A 17,431-nucleotide genomic window follows, 5' to 3' on the forward strand; every position below is an offset into this window, starting at 1 on the left:
AAGTTTATTAACCAGTATACCATTTATACTGATTTAATTTTAGTTTGACTCAACGGATCACATGAGGTATAAGTACTCAAACTTATAATATTGCTTGAAACTAATCCTACCTTTTGTTGTGACCTTTTTTGTTGTTTTTTTTTTTCTTTTGAAAGGGACTTTTTTTTAAATCTGAGTTAATCATATATTGTTATTAGTCACTATATTTATGTTTTACAAATTATAGAGTTGTGTATTTGGCATATTCGTAATAATGAGGGAAATGGTTGGGCTATTTTGCACAAGATAACTGAGGCAAACATATTACAAATAGAGTTGGCCAGCTCAAGCTACCATAAAAAGCTTTCTTCCCAAAGTTCTAACCCTACAAGTGCAGGAACCACTGAGAGAAACTAGTTAGGTATACTGCAATCTCATCCCTGTAAAACCCTTCTTCTTTATTTCCTTACCTTTCATGCTTTACTATATATATATTTAAAAAAAAATAAAGAAATATTCAAACCCTGTAAAATCCTTCTTCTTTTCTCTAGTTAGGTCTGCAATGTCGTCCCTGTAAAACCCTTCTTCTTTTCTCTTTCCTTACTTTTCATGCTTTACTATATATTTTATTTTTGAAAATAAAGAAATATTACATATAATATATTTTTTTCCAGAAACAAAAACAAGAGTTTCCAATCCTGTAAACATTTAATTTCCTTGTTCCTCTCAATTAATTTCATCCGAGAAAAACGGGGCAAAAATGAAAAGAAGTACATAGCATATACATTACTCTTATATAGCCATACACAATCCTATATATAAATATGAACAATTCCATCCATTATTATATATAAATATATATATAGATATAAATATGCTTGTGAGTTTTATTAATTACTAGTAATTTGAAATTAGAAATTAGTGATATTTTTGTTGTGTTGATTTATTATTTTATTTCCTCTTTATTCTTCTTAATTTGTATAGTTTTTTTTTTCTTAATTAATACATATATAGGAGAGGTTTGTAAGAATTAGAGGTGCAGAGAATGGGACGTGGGAAGATTAACATTTCAAGAATAGAGAACAAAACCACAAGACAAGTCACCTTTGCGAAACGCCGAGCTGGGCTTTTGAAAAAAACTCATGAGCTCGCTGTGCTTTGTGATGCCCAGATCGGCCTCATCATTTTCTCTGCTAATGGCAAATTATATGAGTTCTGCAGTGACCCTTTAAGGTATATATATATATATCATCATCTCTTTAGTTTTATATTATTAATAATTACCTTCTGTCTTAGCTAACGATGTTGTTTTTAATTTGTTGTTGGTTGATTTGGGATTGTTGTTATAACATTTCGATTCTCTTAATCATAAACTCATTTTTTCGAGTCTTTCTCGTCCTCTCAGATAATTAATATAATTACTAATTGAGTTGTGAACAGTAGAGCTAGATCTACAGATCTTTTCTGTCATAAGAACATTTCTGGAAATGGTCCATTGTCAAAGGAAGACTAGCTCAGAAATGTCAAATTTATCACACTACATACATGTCAAATTAATGATGATGAAATTTGAATCAATATTATGAGTAATAGCTAGGGTTTATGAATACATATATTGATAGCAATATTATTTAATTATATGTGCTTCTGTCACAAAATAATTTTGTTTAATATACTCGAGCAATATTATTTTGTAATAGATTTTATTAACTTGTGTGCCCTGAAAAATCAAATTATGGCTCTGCATAAAAAAAATTGTTGTCACAATATATTCATTGAATATTATACTGTAAATTATATTGTTTTTAATGAATATAATTACAACCTTGTTAATTGTTAGGAAAAAAAAAACTACAACCTTGTTAATGACTGTATATTTCATGCATGTTTTTAATATGTCAATTTATTGTTACAGCATGGAGAATATAATACAGAAGTACCAACTCGCAACAGGAACTCAAATTATGGAGCAAAATGACATTGTATGTATGTCATATATATATATATATATATATATATTATAATTAGATTACCTTTCTGTTTTCAAAAAGAATCTTATATGGCCTATTAATAAACTAGAATTAATTATAATACACATAAATATACAAGTAAGAGTTAAACTAAATAATTTGTGTAGGAACAAATGCATGGTGAAATGAGAAGAATCATGAGCGAAACCCGCAATCTTCAACTGAGTCTACAGCGCTATATTGGGGAAGATTTGAGTTCACTAAGTTTGGGTGAACTGAATGAACTCGAGCATGTTTTAGAGCATTCCTCTCATAAAATTCGAACTCGCAAGGTACTTTATAATTTCGCTAATTTATCCAATTATTTCATTATCCTATATATTAATAAATATGAATTGCTATATTCTATATATGTATAGATAATATTTTTTTTCCTTTTTTATATATATAAGTACTTATGTATATATAATATGGTTTGGACAATAATTAAGAAAAAGTACTCTTTTTCGATCATTGATCGAAGAGTAATGGTTAATTAATTTATATGTAAAGTAGAAAGAGTAGTGATAGATAGTCTATATATAAACGGGATGAATAATATAATTTGAAATCTTACATGTATAATTATTATTTATACGGTATTAAGTAATTTTATATTTGGACCAATATTATATATGTGCAGTTTGAAATCTTACAGCAGCAGATGGAGAATCTCGAGAGAAAGGTGAAATCTCATTATATAAGTGTCGATATAATATATATATTTATATATATATCTCTCAAATATTTGTCAATTAATTATTATATTTGCAATGAAATGATGGGATCATATATACGTTTTGAACTGTACATAGGAGCAACTACTGGGGCAAGATAATGAGCACATGTTTCATCTGGTTAGAATATATACATGACACTATATTAATTTATATATATATATACAAATGATTATGTCTTTATACAATAATAATTATATAAAATGACTATATAGTTAAAGGAGCAGCAGGCAGCTGCAACAACATATGAGGAGCAGAATGAAGTAGTAAATGTGAGAAAGATAGAAGAAGTGGAGAGAATGGGAGGAATGAGTCATATTTTGGATCAATTCCCATTTGGTGGAGAAGACCAACCAAGCAGTGTTCTTCAACTCACAACACTTCATCAGACTGCTACTCCTAATAACTTTTACCCTTATCGTCTCCTTCCTACTCAGCCAAACCTTCAAGATTACACCCTTAACTAATCCATCTTTATATATGCACACTATTCTATCCTCGTATATTAACTATTATTATTGTCATACATACATATGACTGCTACTTACGTGTGTGCTTTCAGACTTTTACATATGACTTTTGATTTTTTGACTTTCCTACAATTTGATTGAGATATATGTGTAAATGTAATCATCACTAGTGGTTTTTACCTTTTTATCATCCTATATTTAAAACTATTGAATTAATTTAATTCTCTCATTGCTGAAATTAATTGCACAATTCATTAAACCGAAACTAGAATATTGGTTAGTACATGGAGACTGACCTCCCAAAAACAAAGCAAAACAATTACAATTATGATTAAGTTCCCAAAACAATTACAATTATGATTAAGTTCCTTCAAAAAAAAAAAAGTTCCCATTTGCCTAAACAGTGAGTAACCTCATTAGACGAGCGAGAAATCCAACAACAAAAAAAATCAATAACAGAATAGAAAACAGTTTTTACCTGTGTTTTTAGTTTTTAGGTTTTAAAAGTGAGAATAGAAAACAGTTTTTTGTTATTTTAAAAATTTTATGGTGTTTGGCATAAAATTTTTAAAACTATTTTTAAATTTTTTCTTACTAAAAAAATTAATATTTTAACACTATACTATGACATGAACTCTTTCGGGTCCGGGTATGGTTCCGGTTCTAAGATCAAAGTATGTGAGCAAAAATATAATATATAATATCATACTACTACAAAATTAAGCTTTAGAGGCGATTTTTAAGGACTTTCAGCGTCGATTTTGGCAAAATTTGCTACCGACAGTGTTCCAGGCGACACTGTACAGATAAAAAACAATCAATGGCATAGGGCCCTATGGCATCAGTTATTATGAAATAACCGACGCCATAGGGTCCCTATGGCGTCCTATGGCGTCGGTTATTTCATAATAACTGACGCCATAGCCCATAGGGTCTTCCTATGGCTTTATTTTCGCTTTACAATTTTATGTTTTAGCATAATTTTTTTATATATATTATTTTATTATTGATATAATTAAATTAAGTATAAATTATATATAATAAGCATAAATAAAAAATTAAATTAAAAAGTTAAATAAATACACATTTACATTACTCTAAGTGTTTGTATATTAGATATCTTTTTATTAATATTTTATATTATTTTTTTGTGTTTTGTAGTATGTTAGTATCATTTATATAATTTTTTAATTAAGTTATATTTTGTACAATAATTAGTATATTGAATAATAAATAATGTATTTATTTTTATTAATTTATTTAAATTAAATATTAATTTCATATAATAAATATTAAATTAATCAGATAACTAAATGTATATATACATTATTCTAAATAAATCTATTACACAAATATTTTAAAATTAGTCCAAGTGTTTACAAGTTATTATCTAACTAAATATAAAAAAAATAAAGGAAATTTTTTTTACAAGTTATCTAATTAAACATAGAGAAATAGGGGAAAAAATTCTTATAGGATTCAACACCATTGCAAGCGTTGGTGAATCACTGCAAGTCTTCGTGAATCACCGCAAGCAATTGCTCTATCTGTTGTTGTTGTAATGGTCAACTCAATTTTTGCATCGTATGTCTTCTTATCCCCAAATTGTAAACAGAAGTAAATATTTTTATTAGTATATATATTAGAATGTTTGTTAATATAATAAATAAGATAATTAATAGTTAAAATTTACAGTTTTCACATCGGTTAAGTATTTGCTAGGATTTGCATGTGCGACTGATAACCACATTCTTAGTTTTTAGGTTATTTTGGGCTTTTTGCTACTGATATTCTTGAATTTGCCCCAATAAACACATTTTACCCCCCCTAACTTCTCGCATGCCCTGTTTTGAAAATTATGTAAAGTGTCCTTTAGATGTTCTTAATGTCTATTAATTCATATGTTACAACATCTCTTCCGAAGGTTATAGATGCCTTCATCCTAGTGGCAGAATTTATGTGGCTCGCAATGTCACATTTAATGAAATTGAGTTTTCATACAAATAACTATTCACTAAAGAATCACCTACCTCTTGCTAACCTGCTCAAATAATCAACTCTGCTGCATTTCAGGTCCCCCAATCTGCATCTCTAACTCCAAATCACTCAGCCACCAACACTAGTTCTCACTCAAATGAATCCCTCAACACAGTCAACTCACCTTAACTTTCTGCTACTGAAAAGTCCCCTCCAGTCCTTAGTTCACATTCTGTGTCAAACTCTTAGTCACATCACACTCTCCAATCTCAACCACACTTGGATTCCTCAACTTACTCTGTTACTTCCAATTCTAGTACTCAAAGTCTTTCCCCAACTCATAATAATGATCCTATGGTTACTTGATCAAAACTTGGCATTTTTAAACTAAAGTTATACCTTGTCAATTTAACCACTGACCTTGAACCTAGATATGTCAAAGAAGCCTTAGCCAACCCACACCAGAACAAACTTATGAATATTAAAATTGTTGCCTTGAAGAAAAACAAAACTAGGACACTTGTGCCTCCATCATCAAAAATGATTATCATACACAACATATGGGTGTATAGAATCAAGTTCAATGCTAATGGATCTGTGGGGAGGTTCAATGCTTAATTAGTTACCAAAGGGTTTCAGCAAATTCTAGGAGTTGATTTCTTTGAAACCTACAGCCCTGTTGTCAAACCATGTACATTTTGAATTATATTTACTTTAGTTGTTACACATGGTTAGGATATACAACGAATAGACATCAACAATGCATTCTTTAATGGTGAGCTATAGGAAGAAGTCTATAAGCATCAGCCATAAGGGTTTGTAGATCCATAATTTCCCAGTTATGTATGAAAACTAAATAAGGCTATATATGGCTTAAAACAAGCTCTTAGCTAGCTTGGTTTGACACACTTAAAGCATCTTTGTTACAGTGGGGATACAGTAATAGCAAGACTGATTCTAGTCTCTTCTTCACAAAGAAAAATAACAAATTGCTGCTACTCTTGGTGTATGTAGATGACATCCTCAGCACTAGTGAAGATATCACTCAAATCAACACTGTGATCTTTGATCTTCAAACACACTTTGCTTTAAAAGTTGTTGGACCATGCAAGCTATTTTCTTAGATTTGAAGTGATCAGAGAAGGCAATACTCTATCTCTCACACAACAAAAATACACTAGAGATCTCTTAAATTCAACTTAGTTTCTTAATGCTAAGCCTTAACCTACTCCAATGTGCTCCACCACTAAGATGTCTCAACATCTTGGCACACCAATGCAGAATCCTACTATGTACAGAAGTGTCCTTGGTGCCCTTCAATACCTCACCATGACACGTCCAGACATTGCTTTTGTTGTCAATTAGGGTTGTTCATTAAATCGCTCAAACCGCCCGCACCGCAAAAAAACGCACTTTGAAATTTTTTACGGTGTGGTCGTAGTTTGAATTTTTCTTAAACCGCGTGGTGCGGTGTGGTTTGCAGTTTTGAATTGTTAATATGCGGTTCAAACTACAGCACACTGCATATGATAAAAATACCAATTTTTATATTTATTTAGGTCCAATATGTAAAGGCCCAACCCTAAGCCCACTAACTATTGTATTGTTGAAACTTGAAACTTTTTTCATAGTTATTTTCAAGCCTTATGGTATTTTTGACACGTGTTGCTCAATGTTGTATTTGTGATAGTTTAATTATTTGGTAATAGTCCAAACTTATTGCGATTTTATGCCCTAAATAAAATATATTTCAATATAATCAGATTTACTAATTAATAAAAGATCAGAAATCATTTTATGTTGCATGGTTCACATCATTTATTTCATGATTATATGATTAATGTATAAATTCTATTAAATCTGGAACATATAGTTATTCATGATTATAGTGTTGTCAACACAGTGGAATATAATCATGATTATATGTTTCAAAGTTTATGTCCCATGATTTGTCAGTACACTAGACTAACATGATAATCAGCGATAAAGTTTACTTACACCTTCAATAAGTGATATGTCCTTTCCAAGGTATTGGCAAAGTATGCTAGGATCGGATGTATGGAGTATACATCGAACTTGACTGATATTGAACTTGGAAAAGATATCATAAACTTATTGTTATATCTATCTAAGTCAATATCAGTTAATTGATCTTAGGTCAATAGATCTTAATCCCGATATGGTTAGGTTCGATCTCAACTATGTTATTTATGTTCTTAGAGTTGTTCGTTAAAGCTGACCAATACATCAGCCCAATACTTACAGCTTGGAAACATGGTAGTATAATTGAGTGGGAGTGCTAATCATAGATATAGAATTTAAAGCTTCTATAAGTATTTAGAAGTTAAACGATGATTTCCTTCGAGCTTGGCTTAATATAGATAAATGATTGAGGCCTCATTTGAGTAATTATATTAGTTAATTAAAATATCATTCATAGGTAGCTAAGTGTCTTAAGGATAAAATACATTGAAGGGTAGAACGGTAAATTTTTCCCTACTCGATGTTAATCATCTATAGAGGATCTTTGACTATTTGGATTAAAACAATGGGTAATTTAAATCGCATCTATTTTTTGTAATAGTACATTCTATGTAATCAAGAGTTCAATTTCAAATCTATAGTGGAGTGAGGAAGAATTAATAAGTTAGGAAATTTACTTGGTAAATTGTAAATATACTTATTGTAAGCTTGATTACATAGGGTCATGGTCCCCACACTAGTTGAGATAATACTACTTTTAGACTCAGTTAATTGGTTTTAATTAATCAATTATAATTCTAAAATTAGACTATGTTGTATTGATGATTCACTAAGTAAGGGCTTAATTCTAAACGAAAGAGGTTTTAGGATCTATTTGTTAATTGAGAGACTTTTTATGATCTAATTAATAAATAAGTTAAATGACAATTTTATTTGATAATTAATCATATTTATTAAATAAATAATTTTGATATTTATAGGATTAAAATTAGAAAATATGACATTAGTGAAAGAAAAGATGCATTATGAAATGAAGTGGTAAATTTGTAACTAGTGAGGCCCACTACTATGGTCGGCCACTTAGTGTATTTTTACCTATTATTTTATCTTTTTTAATTCATATAATTAAATCCTAAACCCTAGAAAAAATACTATAAAAGGAATAAGATGCTCTCATTCTCATCCATCTATCTGAAGCTAGTTTTCATTTTTCGTCAGACAACTAATAAATGAGAGTCTCCTTAGTGATTTCGAATCCTCTTCTATTGTTCTTCATTAAATTTGAGCCTTTAGTGATAGAGTACCATGCCCACTCATAGCAAGTCAAATACTCAATCATAGTATGGAAGACTGTGGTTAAATTAATACAATTCTTTTTAAAATAATGAGCTTTACTTTTTAGGATATTTGATCTCCATTGTTTATTCTACATAGTTCTTGTTTTAATGAGCTTCATTCCTAATAGATGTTTATTAAGTAGCAATTTAACGTCGTTAAATCTCGAAAGATAAGTAGTATTGTAAGTCTTTTATTCTTAGTAAAGATCACCTCAATAGTGACTACCTAGAGTAGGGCCTACAAAGTATGAAACAATGGTAGAAACTCATTAAATAAAATGACCTTGACTCTCGCCTAAATAGGACAACGTTGGATTCTTATTTCCATCAAATAAAAGGTTGCTAAAAGGGTGTCCATTTTAGATGAGCTGACAACTCTATTCAATGAATTATATCTTTAACTCTCTCCTAAACGGGACACTGTATCAATTTGTTGAAAACCTTAAAAATTATTTAAGATATGATTATTTTTTATTTTCACATGTCTTTATTACTTGCTAAATGCTTAATAATTTCTAAATAGTGTATGAATTTATATTGAACATTCATGTTATTTTTTGTAATTAATTATTGTAGTACCAATTTTGAATCTTCATTGTTGGTCTAACTTAGTTTGTTATTTTTAATGGGATATTCCAAAGATTGTCACCTATAAGACAAACATAACAATGTATAGATAAATATTTGTAAATGTGACATCTAGTTGACTCATCCAAATATGACAGCTTAGACTAAGTGTTTACAATATAAAACAATGAAGAAGTTTATAAAATAAAAATAACTTTGACTCTCGCTTAAACGGGACATTGTTGGGTTCTTACTTTAATCGAAATTATCCTTTATTTTTTTTTCCTTTTAGCTTTTTCATTTAGAAATTGCTTAGATAGTATATCATTGGACAGAAGGTTTATAAATCATCTGCTTATGATGTCATTCTATTTTCTTCTATAAAAAATGAGTAGCACAAATGACTATATTCTAGAAATTCTATCCCAAAATGATATAAATCCTCCATCTTAAAGAATCTCCTACTTGTATATGCTTACTAAAGGCAATTTAAACTTAGAGTTAAAATAGTAGTGGTGGTCCAAGCTGGAATAATTACTTAGAGAATATTTGATATAAATTTAAGTCTTTAACTTTAAAATTTAGATTCCAAATAGAAATTTTAAATTTCAGTTTCCAGAATACATTGAATACTACAGTATAACTTTACAAGTTGTTAATATCAATTTTTCTACAATGGATTTGAACTGTACGTTAATGTATGGATTATGAGTTTTGTATTCTGTAACCAGAATCTGCTTGGACTATTCTAAAAATTCTTTGTTGTAACAAGACCTAAGTCATCAAAAGACCAAAATCACATAATATATATCTATGGCATTTGCATCTTGTTCATAGTGGTTTTGACAAGATCATTTTCTGCAAAAAGAGAATATGCCAATATCCACTTGAAAGTAGTATCATCTATATTTGAACATATGGATGTACATTCAGTGGTGGATATGAGTTATCATTAAAGTCTTAAACGATCACTCTAGATATTTACCTTATGCAAAGAAATTTAAAATGTTTGAGAAATTTTATGAATTTCTAGTCATTATGAATACCATTTAGGTGAGTGGTTAAAGATCTTACAACTGATAGGGGTGGAGAAATATTTGGTTATGCAGTTCAAAGATCATTAAGTTGAACTTTGAATTGTATCTAAACTTACCTCCCCAGAAATTTGGATTGCATATTGATGAAAATGAAAGGTTTATGATTAGTTACTAGCAGCTGCCTAAGTCCTTCTAGGGAAATACCCTAATGATAGGAAAAGTTCAAAATGATGGAATCGTTGTGTACCATTACTAGATTCAAGGATTTCCTGATCATGAACTTAAGAAAAGCTAGAATTGTTAACTTAAGTTTGCAAGTTTGATAGCTATTCTAAAGTTATTAGGGATGGACCATCCCATTGTCATTAAGATAAGAAAATTTTTGTTTTAACAAATACTACTTTTCTAAGAACATGACTAAATTTGAAAACAAAGTAGCAAAGTAGAGGAGATATTTTCAATTCCAAGGTGTTCTATCATCTTATTCTATATAAGATGGTCCCACTGCCTTTGTTGTCTTGACATAATCGATGAGGACAATACCATTAATATTCCTAGATAGAAAGTCACGGTACCTTGTCGTAGTGGGAGGGTTTCAAGGAACCCACCCTGTCATGACTTGGAAGACACTTGTGATAAAATCTATTGTCAATTTAAACAAGTAATGGATAGTCAGAATAAGGAACTGTGAAGCAAAGCCAAAAGAGCTATAGTTAAAACTATTCATATGGAGTGACTAAAAGTTTTCTATTACAAGGACAAGAAGGGAAATTTCAATAATAAGTCTATTCAATTGGACTTAACAAAAATTCCTGATCCTAGTATTAAAGGTTTGAGATTATCTAAACTTGTGGCTTGTGGTATACCTGGTAATTTACCTACTCTAGTGTAAGAAACTTACTTTAGTAAGATGCTAGAGCATTTTTCTAATGGCTATCCAAAGGAAGTCATTTGGCTCCTAGATATAGATTTCATTTGGCTATCAAGTACTCAATCATAGTATGGAAGACTGTGGTTAACCAAACTGAAGGAAAGGAGATCTAGGTTCAGATCTTGATAATGCTCTATAACAAAAAAGAACAATGGCTAGAGATCAGAATGGAAGGAGTCATTAGTTTTTTGCTGCCATCAATGTAATATTTTCTAAACTTTATATGTGTTTATTTTATCGTATTAGGATATGTTGGGTTTTGTGCCCTAAATAAAACCTATTTCAATATAATCAGATTTACTTATTAATAAAGATCAGAAATAATATTTTATGTTGCATGGTTCACATGATTTATTTCATGATTATATATATAATGTATGAATTCTATTTAAGTCCAGAACATATGAATTTGTTAATGATTATAGTGTTGTCAACACAGTGGAATATAATCTTAATTATATGTTTGAAAGTTTATTCCCTGATTTGTCAGAACGTACTGGATTTAGACTGACATGGTATAATCAGCGATAGGTATTCTTACACCTTGGAAAAGTGTTATGTCCTTTCCAGGACATTGGCAAAGTTTACCAGTATCGGATGTATGGAGTATACATCGGAAGGGACCGATATTGAACTTTGATTAGATATATTAAAATTTACCGTAATATCTATTCAATTCAATATCACACGTTGATCCTAGATCAAATGATCTTAATCTTGATATGATTAGGTTCGATCTCAAGAGTATTATACATGTTCTTTGATTTGTTAGTTAAGCCTACTTTTGGGTCAGGGTGATACGTACATTTTGGGAACATGATAGTATAATTGAGTGGGAGCGCTAACATAAATATGGAGTCTATAACTTCTATAGGAATTTAGAAGTGAAACGATGATATCCTTCGAGCTTGGCTAAACAGAGATAAATGGTGGAGATCTCATTTTACTTCGCTGAAATATCATTTATACGGAGCTAAGTGTTTTAAGGATAAAATACATTGAAGGTGTAACGGTAACTTATTGCCTATTCAATGTAGATCATCTATTAGAGGGTCATTGATCAAATTAGGAGTATAACAATGGATAACTAATGACGTATCTATATCGTGGAACATATAGAGCGTTCTATATGACTAAGAGTGCAATTTCAAGTTCTAAGTGTGGATTCAATAAGGAATTAATAAGTTAGGGAATTTACTTGGTAAATCCGGTTCGACTTATTGGAAGCTCGGAAATATAGGCCCATGGTCCCCATACTAGTTGAGACCATACTACTTGTAAGACTCAGTTAATTGATTTTAATTAATCAATTATAATTCTAAAGTTAGACTATGTCTACTTTATGAATTTTCACTAAGCAAGGGCGAAATTGTAAAAAAAAGAGATTCTAGGTTTATTTATTAATTAAGATACTTTATATATCTAAATTGATAAATATATTAAATGAAAATATTATTTAATAATTATTTTAAGTTATTAAATAATTAGAATTGGCATTTAAATAGTTAAAATTGGAAAATTGACATTTTTGAAAAAATGAGAATAAAAAATAACAAAATGGGAAAGTTGCAAAGTGAGGCCCAATTTCCTTATATGGTCGCCCACTATGCAAAGCCTTTTACCATTTTATTTCTCCATTATTTTAATGCCATACAATTCTAACCTAAACCTAGATGGCATTCTATAAATAGAAAGTGGTTGCTTCAGGAAACTCATGACTTTGCATATTGTTTCCTTCAGAGAAAAGCCTTTGCCGCCCCTCTCTCTCTTTTCCTCTCTTCAATTTCGAAATCCTTGAGTGATAGAGTAGTGCCCACACACATCAAGTGGTATCTCAATCATAGTGTGTAAGACTGTAGGAGTATTCAAACAACAAGAAGGAGAATCAGCATCAAAAGAAGGAGAGAAAGAGATCCAGATTCAGATCTTGATAATGCTCTGCTACAGAAAGGAATCAAGGGCTAGAGATCTGAATGGAAGGAGTCATTATATTCCGCTGCACCCAATGTAAGGTTTCTTGAACTTTATATGTGTTTATTTCATTGTTTTAGAATTCATATTAGGTTGTTAATAAAACATACTTGGTAGTAAATCTAGATCCTGGTAAAATAATTTCCAACAGGATATTCATATTTAAGGTGTTAAATTTATAGAATTATAATCAAACATACATGTTAGTAAATTTAAATCCTGGTAAAATAATTCCCAACACAAACTGCAGAAACCGCACCGCACCATTTTTTGCGGCGCAGCTTCAGCGGTTTTTTAGTTTTACGGTGCGGGTGCAGTTTGAGAAATTAAAAAAAATGCATGTGCAGGTTGGTTTGAAAAAATAGTCAAGAACTGCACCACCCGCATCGCGAACAACCCTATTGTCAATTGTCTGAGTCGATTCCAAGAAACTCCTACCTTAGAACACTAGAATGCATGTAAAAGAATTCTTAGATATCTTTCTGGCACACAAAGAACTGGTTTACAATTCAAAGCTTCCTCGAGACTTGACTTACAAGGATTCACTAATGTTGAATGGGCATGGTTGTATGATGGCAGAAAATTAACATTTGGCTACTGGTTGTATTTTGGAGGAAACTTGGTCAGTTGGTGTTCAAATAAGCAAACAGTAGTGACTAGATCAAGTACAGAATTAGAATATCGTGCACTGGCCTTAGCCACAACTGAGATCATCTGGCTTCAGTCCCTGTTAGCTGGAATTAATGTTCACCTCTCTCAAATTCCAATATTATGGTGTGATAATTTAGGAGCAGTCTCTGGCTTCCAATCCTATGTTTTATGCTCGCACGAAACACATTGAAGTTAATCTTCATTTTGTCAGAGACAATGTATTAGCTCAACAGTTAGATGTTAGATATGTTGATTCCTCACATCAACTTGCTGATATCTTCACCAAGCCACTTCCTGTTGCTTCATTTTTACATTTCAAGGACAAGTTGATACATGGTCCAGACATGTATAATTTGAGGGAGGATGTTAGAATATAAGCAGACAATAGTTAGTTAGACAATTAGGCTTTTCAATTGTTAGTTTTTCTATTGTAACTGTTTTCTGTTAAATCTAGTTGTCTTCTCTCTTCAGCTAGTTTGCATTGTAATTTGTTAATTGATTATAAATAAAGATCGAAGCCAATCTCAGTCTTGGACTGAGCAGTCTATTTTCATCTTGTTCTTGTCCATTTCTCTTCTTCTCTTTCGTTTTCTTCTTTTGTTCAAAACTCTATTATCACAGAGTTTCTTGAAGAAGAATTTCTTTTATTTAATAAAACTCATTATCTAAAGGCATGTTTAATCAATTTGTGGGCTGCAACAATAAAATTAATGAGAGAGATGCCCCAAGAATAAATAATAAAATTTTAATGTCTAAAAATAAAACATCTTCAACACATCTTAATCCTACCAACAAAGCAAGAACTTCTTAAAAAGCTTATATATCTACACCAAAACACTACCAAAAAGATGATTTTAGTAACTTTATAAGAAAATGTTAAAATAAATAATGTTAAAATTATTAAATATAAATTAATAATATAGTAAAATTTAAAAAAAAAAAAAAAAAAAAAAGTGTAATAAAACTTATCTTCTTGAAGTCCTTGAATTCCTAAAGAACTGAGTGAAATAAAAACACTCTTATATGAGATTAATGTATAAAATTAAATTAACACACTCTTTAATAATAATATTATCTTAAAATAGAAATTTTTATTTAATTGCTAAAAAACATTTTGATATATTATTTTATGAAAAAAAAAAAATTATCTTTAATAATTTTGGAGCTCAAATGTCACTGCAATCTTATACCATTCTTTAGATGAACTGAAAAAATAGCTTAAACAACCATACATGACAAAACACCATATTACTAAACAAACCACACTAGTCATAAAAAAGAAAAATTGCCCACTATAGGTGTCTATACAACATTAGTCCACTAATTTTGACCAAATCATAAGAACAATGTCTGTTGGTAAATGAACATGAACATAGGATATATGATTGGAGAAATTGTTAAATTGTTACTATTTTTCAAATTCTTGGTATATTCGGAGTATCGCAAAGTCTATGCCATCTTACATCATTTTAATTTTGCAGAATTAAATATTCAGTTTCTCACAGTTTTATCAGAATACTCGATTCACAATAAATATATATTATAACACATATATAAATATTTGACTAATCAAAGTAAACGTGTTCTTTAATAAGTTTGAGGTATATGTACATGTATGTACTATTTTCTTTATTCTTTTCTTTTTTTTTTTTGCTCGAATATATATATATATATATATATATATATATACTATATTGGATAAGCAATTGAAAGAAATGTGCAGAAAAGTCAAATAAATCATTAGTTAATATCAAATATTGAAACAAAATTACATATCATTTAGTAAAATTCTTTTATGATTTCAATGTAGATATTTCTTTTTTATTTAATTTGTAAAGCATGTTTTGGGCGGGACTCCCCGTTATGACGTTAGACTCTCAATCTTCCCTTAAATATATGTGTGCTCAAATTTCTAATTCGATTAATATTGTATAATTTATTTATTTTTGCCAATGTACAAGAATGTCGACACAAAATGATTCGTGGCCTTTTAGCTTAATTTAATTAATACATTTTCATTTCAAGAAAAATGCATTATTTATTTGAATCTATATTGAACTAGTGCGTTTATCATTCAAATGTCAAAAGTGGAAAAATCTTCTTCTTCTTCTTTTAATCATGTATAAAATTAAAAAGTTGAAAAATCTGAGGAATTGCTCTTTTCTTTCTTTCATAGAAAAAAGTGTAATAAGGCATGAGGAAGGAGATGAAGAGAAAACAATGAATAGGGTACAAGAGCTTAAACAATACCTATAATGTAACCTTGTTAAAAAATATATATATCTATATTGTAACTTAGTTCAAACACTAGAATATATCTTTACCGATTGAATATTCATAATATTAATTTTAACTAATAAAAGTGACCGAGTAATACACAATTTTTGTTATCTGGCTTCCAAAAAAATCACTAAATATATAAGGAGAAAAGACGAAAGGCCAATATTTCACACTCAAATAATTATTCACAAACATCGTGATAAAAGAAAAAATTATTATTATTATTAGTATTCACAAACATGATATACAGTAGAACCTCTATTCTTTATTTAAGAATACTCTATTCAAGAATAACTTCTAATTTGTTAAAAAAAAAAATGAAGTCTCAATTTAGATCAGTTATAAATAAGAATAATCTCTATATTGTAATTAGTTATATATTTTTTAAGTCCCATATTAATAAAATATACCTCTATATAAGAATAATTACATCTTAAAAAAATATATATATATATATTTTATAAATTTATTTATGTAGAATTAATAATTTTATTTCAAATTATAGTACATGTATAAATATTATATGTACTCGAAAATAATTTTAATATAATATAGTATTAAGAATTGTTTATTGGTATTTTTGTTACATTGATATTTTTTGGTATTTTAATTTTTTTTTCAAGTGTAACTCTATTTAGTTATAACCTCTCAATTAGAATATTATTTTCTTGATCCCAAGTGTATTCTTGGATAGAGGTTTTACTGTAGCAAGTTTTTCTAGTAGATGACGTATAAGGGTCTTGTATAAATTAATGGTCCATCCATTCCGTTTATCATTCTCTTTTGGAATTAGAATATATATATTTATATTTGTATATTTATATAAAACTCTTCCAACTATAAACAAACTGGACTGATCAAATAATTATAATAATAAAGACAATATGCGTTTATAAGACGAATTCTATTAAAATTAATTAGCTTAGATTTAGACCAATCATTTTTAAGACTTCCACTATAGCCTATTCCATCTCCTTTCACAATTTACCTTTTTTCCAAATAAAGTAAAGAGACCAAAAATCCTAATCATTTAAGCTATATGCAATATTGATTTTGATTGAGTTCTCTACTTCAAGCTACTAATATATATACATAAAGGAGTAATATCGATTCATTACAACACCTTGGTCGTTAGGCTATTACGATGATCAGATCTTTCATCATCATACCCCTAATACTTATTGTTTCATATTGATTACTTCGTAAGTTTTCTCATTTGAATTACATATATATATATATAGGTTAGACCTGGTGATTATTGAAAATTGAATTGGTTGATATAACATAGACAAAGAATCAATACTACTGTGAATGCGGCACCAAAATGGAGAACGAGGTCAATTCATCAAGCAAGAATTCAGAGATTACAAAATATGGACCAGTATATGTTTTGGAATTCATACAAGAGGAAGATGAAGATGATTCGGAATTGGAATCAGAATCGGAGGGAAGTTTGTTTTCGATTGACATATTCAAGCATGATAGGATTTTTGTAGGTGTTG

The 17,431-nt window shown here is 29.4% G+C and overlaps 1 protein-coding gene across 1 annotated transcript; it reads left to right on the forward strand.

The window, feature by feature from the left end:
- Positions 1 to 246: 246 nt before the first annotated feature.
- Positions 247 to 3,392, forward strand: LOC115700907 (MADS-box protein FBP24). The gene is made up of 7 exons (XM_030628576.2): positions 247 to 400; positions 994 to 1,212; positions 1,895 to 1,961; positions 2,117 to 2,281; positions 2,632 to 2,673; positions 2,804 to 2,845; positions 2,941 to 3,392. The coding sequence occupies exons 2-7, from the start codon at positions 1,025 to 1,027 to the stop codon at positions 3,190 to 3,192; spliced, it is 756 nt and encodes a 251-aa protein (XP_030484436.2). The 5' UTR covers positions 247 to 400; positions 994 to 1,024; the 3' UTR covers positions 3,193 to 3,392.
- The last annotated feature ends 14,039 nt before the right edge of the window (positions 3,393 to 17,431 follow it).

The sequence above is a fragment of the Cannabis sativa genome, chromosome 8 (genome assembly GCF_029168945.1).
Source record: "Cannabis sativa cultivar Pink pepper isolate KNU-18-1 chromosome 8, ASM2916894v1, whole genome shotgun sequence".
In the NCBI taxonomy this organism is placed as follows: domain Eukaryota; kingdom Viridiplantae; phylum Streptophyta; class Magnoliopsida; order Rosales; family Cannabaceae; genus Cannabis; species Cannabis sativa.

Excerpts from the sequence above, each read along its gene's own strand:
- LOC115700907 (XM_030628576.2), top strand. The coding sequence starts at position 1,025 with ATGGGACGTGGGAAGATTAACATTTCAAGAATAGAGAACAAAACCACA. Across the intron at positions 1,213-1,894 it reads TTCTGCAGTGACCCTTTAAG|CATGGAGAATATAATACAGA; the intron begins GTATATATATAT and ends TTATTGTTACAG. Across the intron at positions 1,962-2,116 it reads TTATGGAGCAAAATGACATT|GAACAAATGCATGGTGAAAT; the intron begins GTATGTATGTCA and ends TAATTTGTGTAG.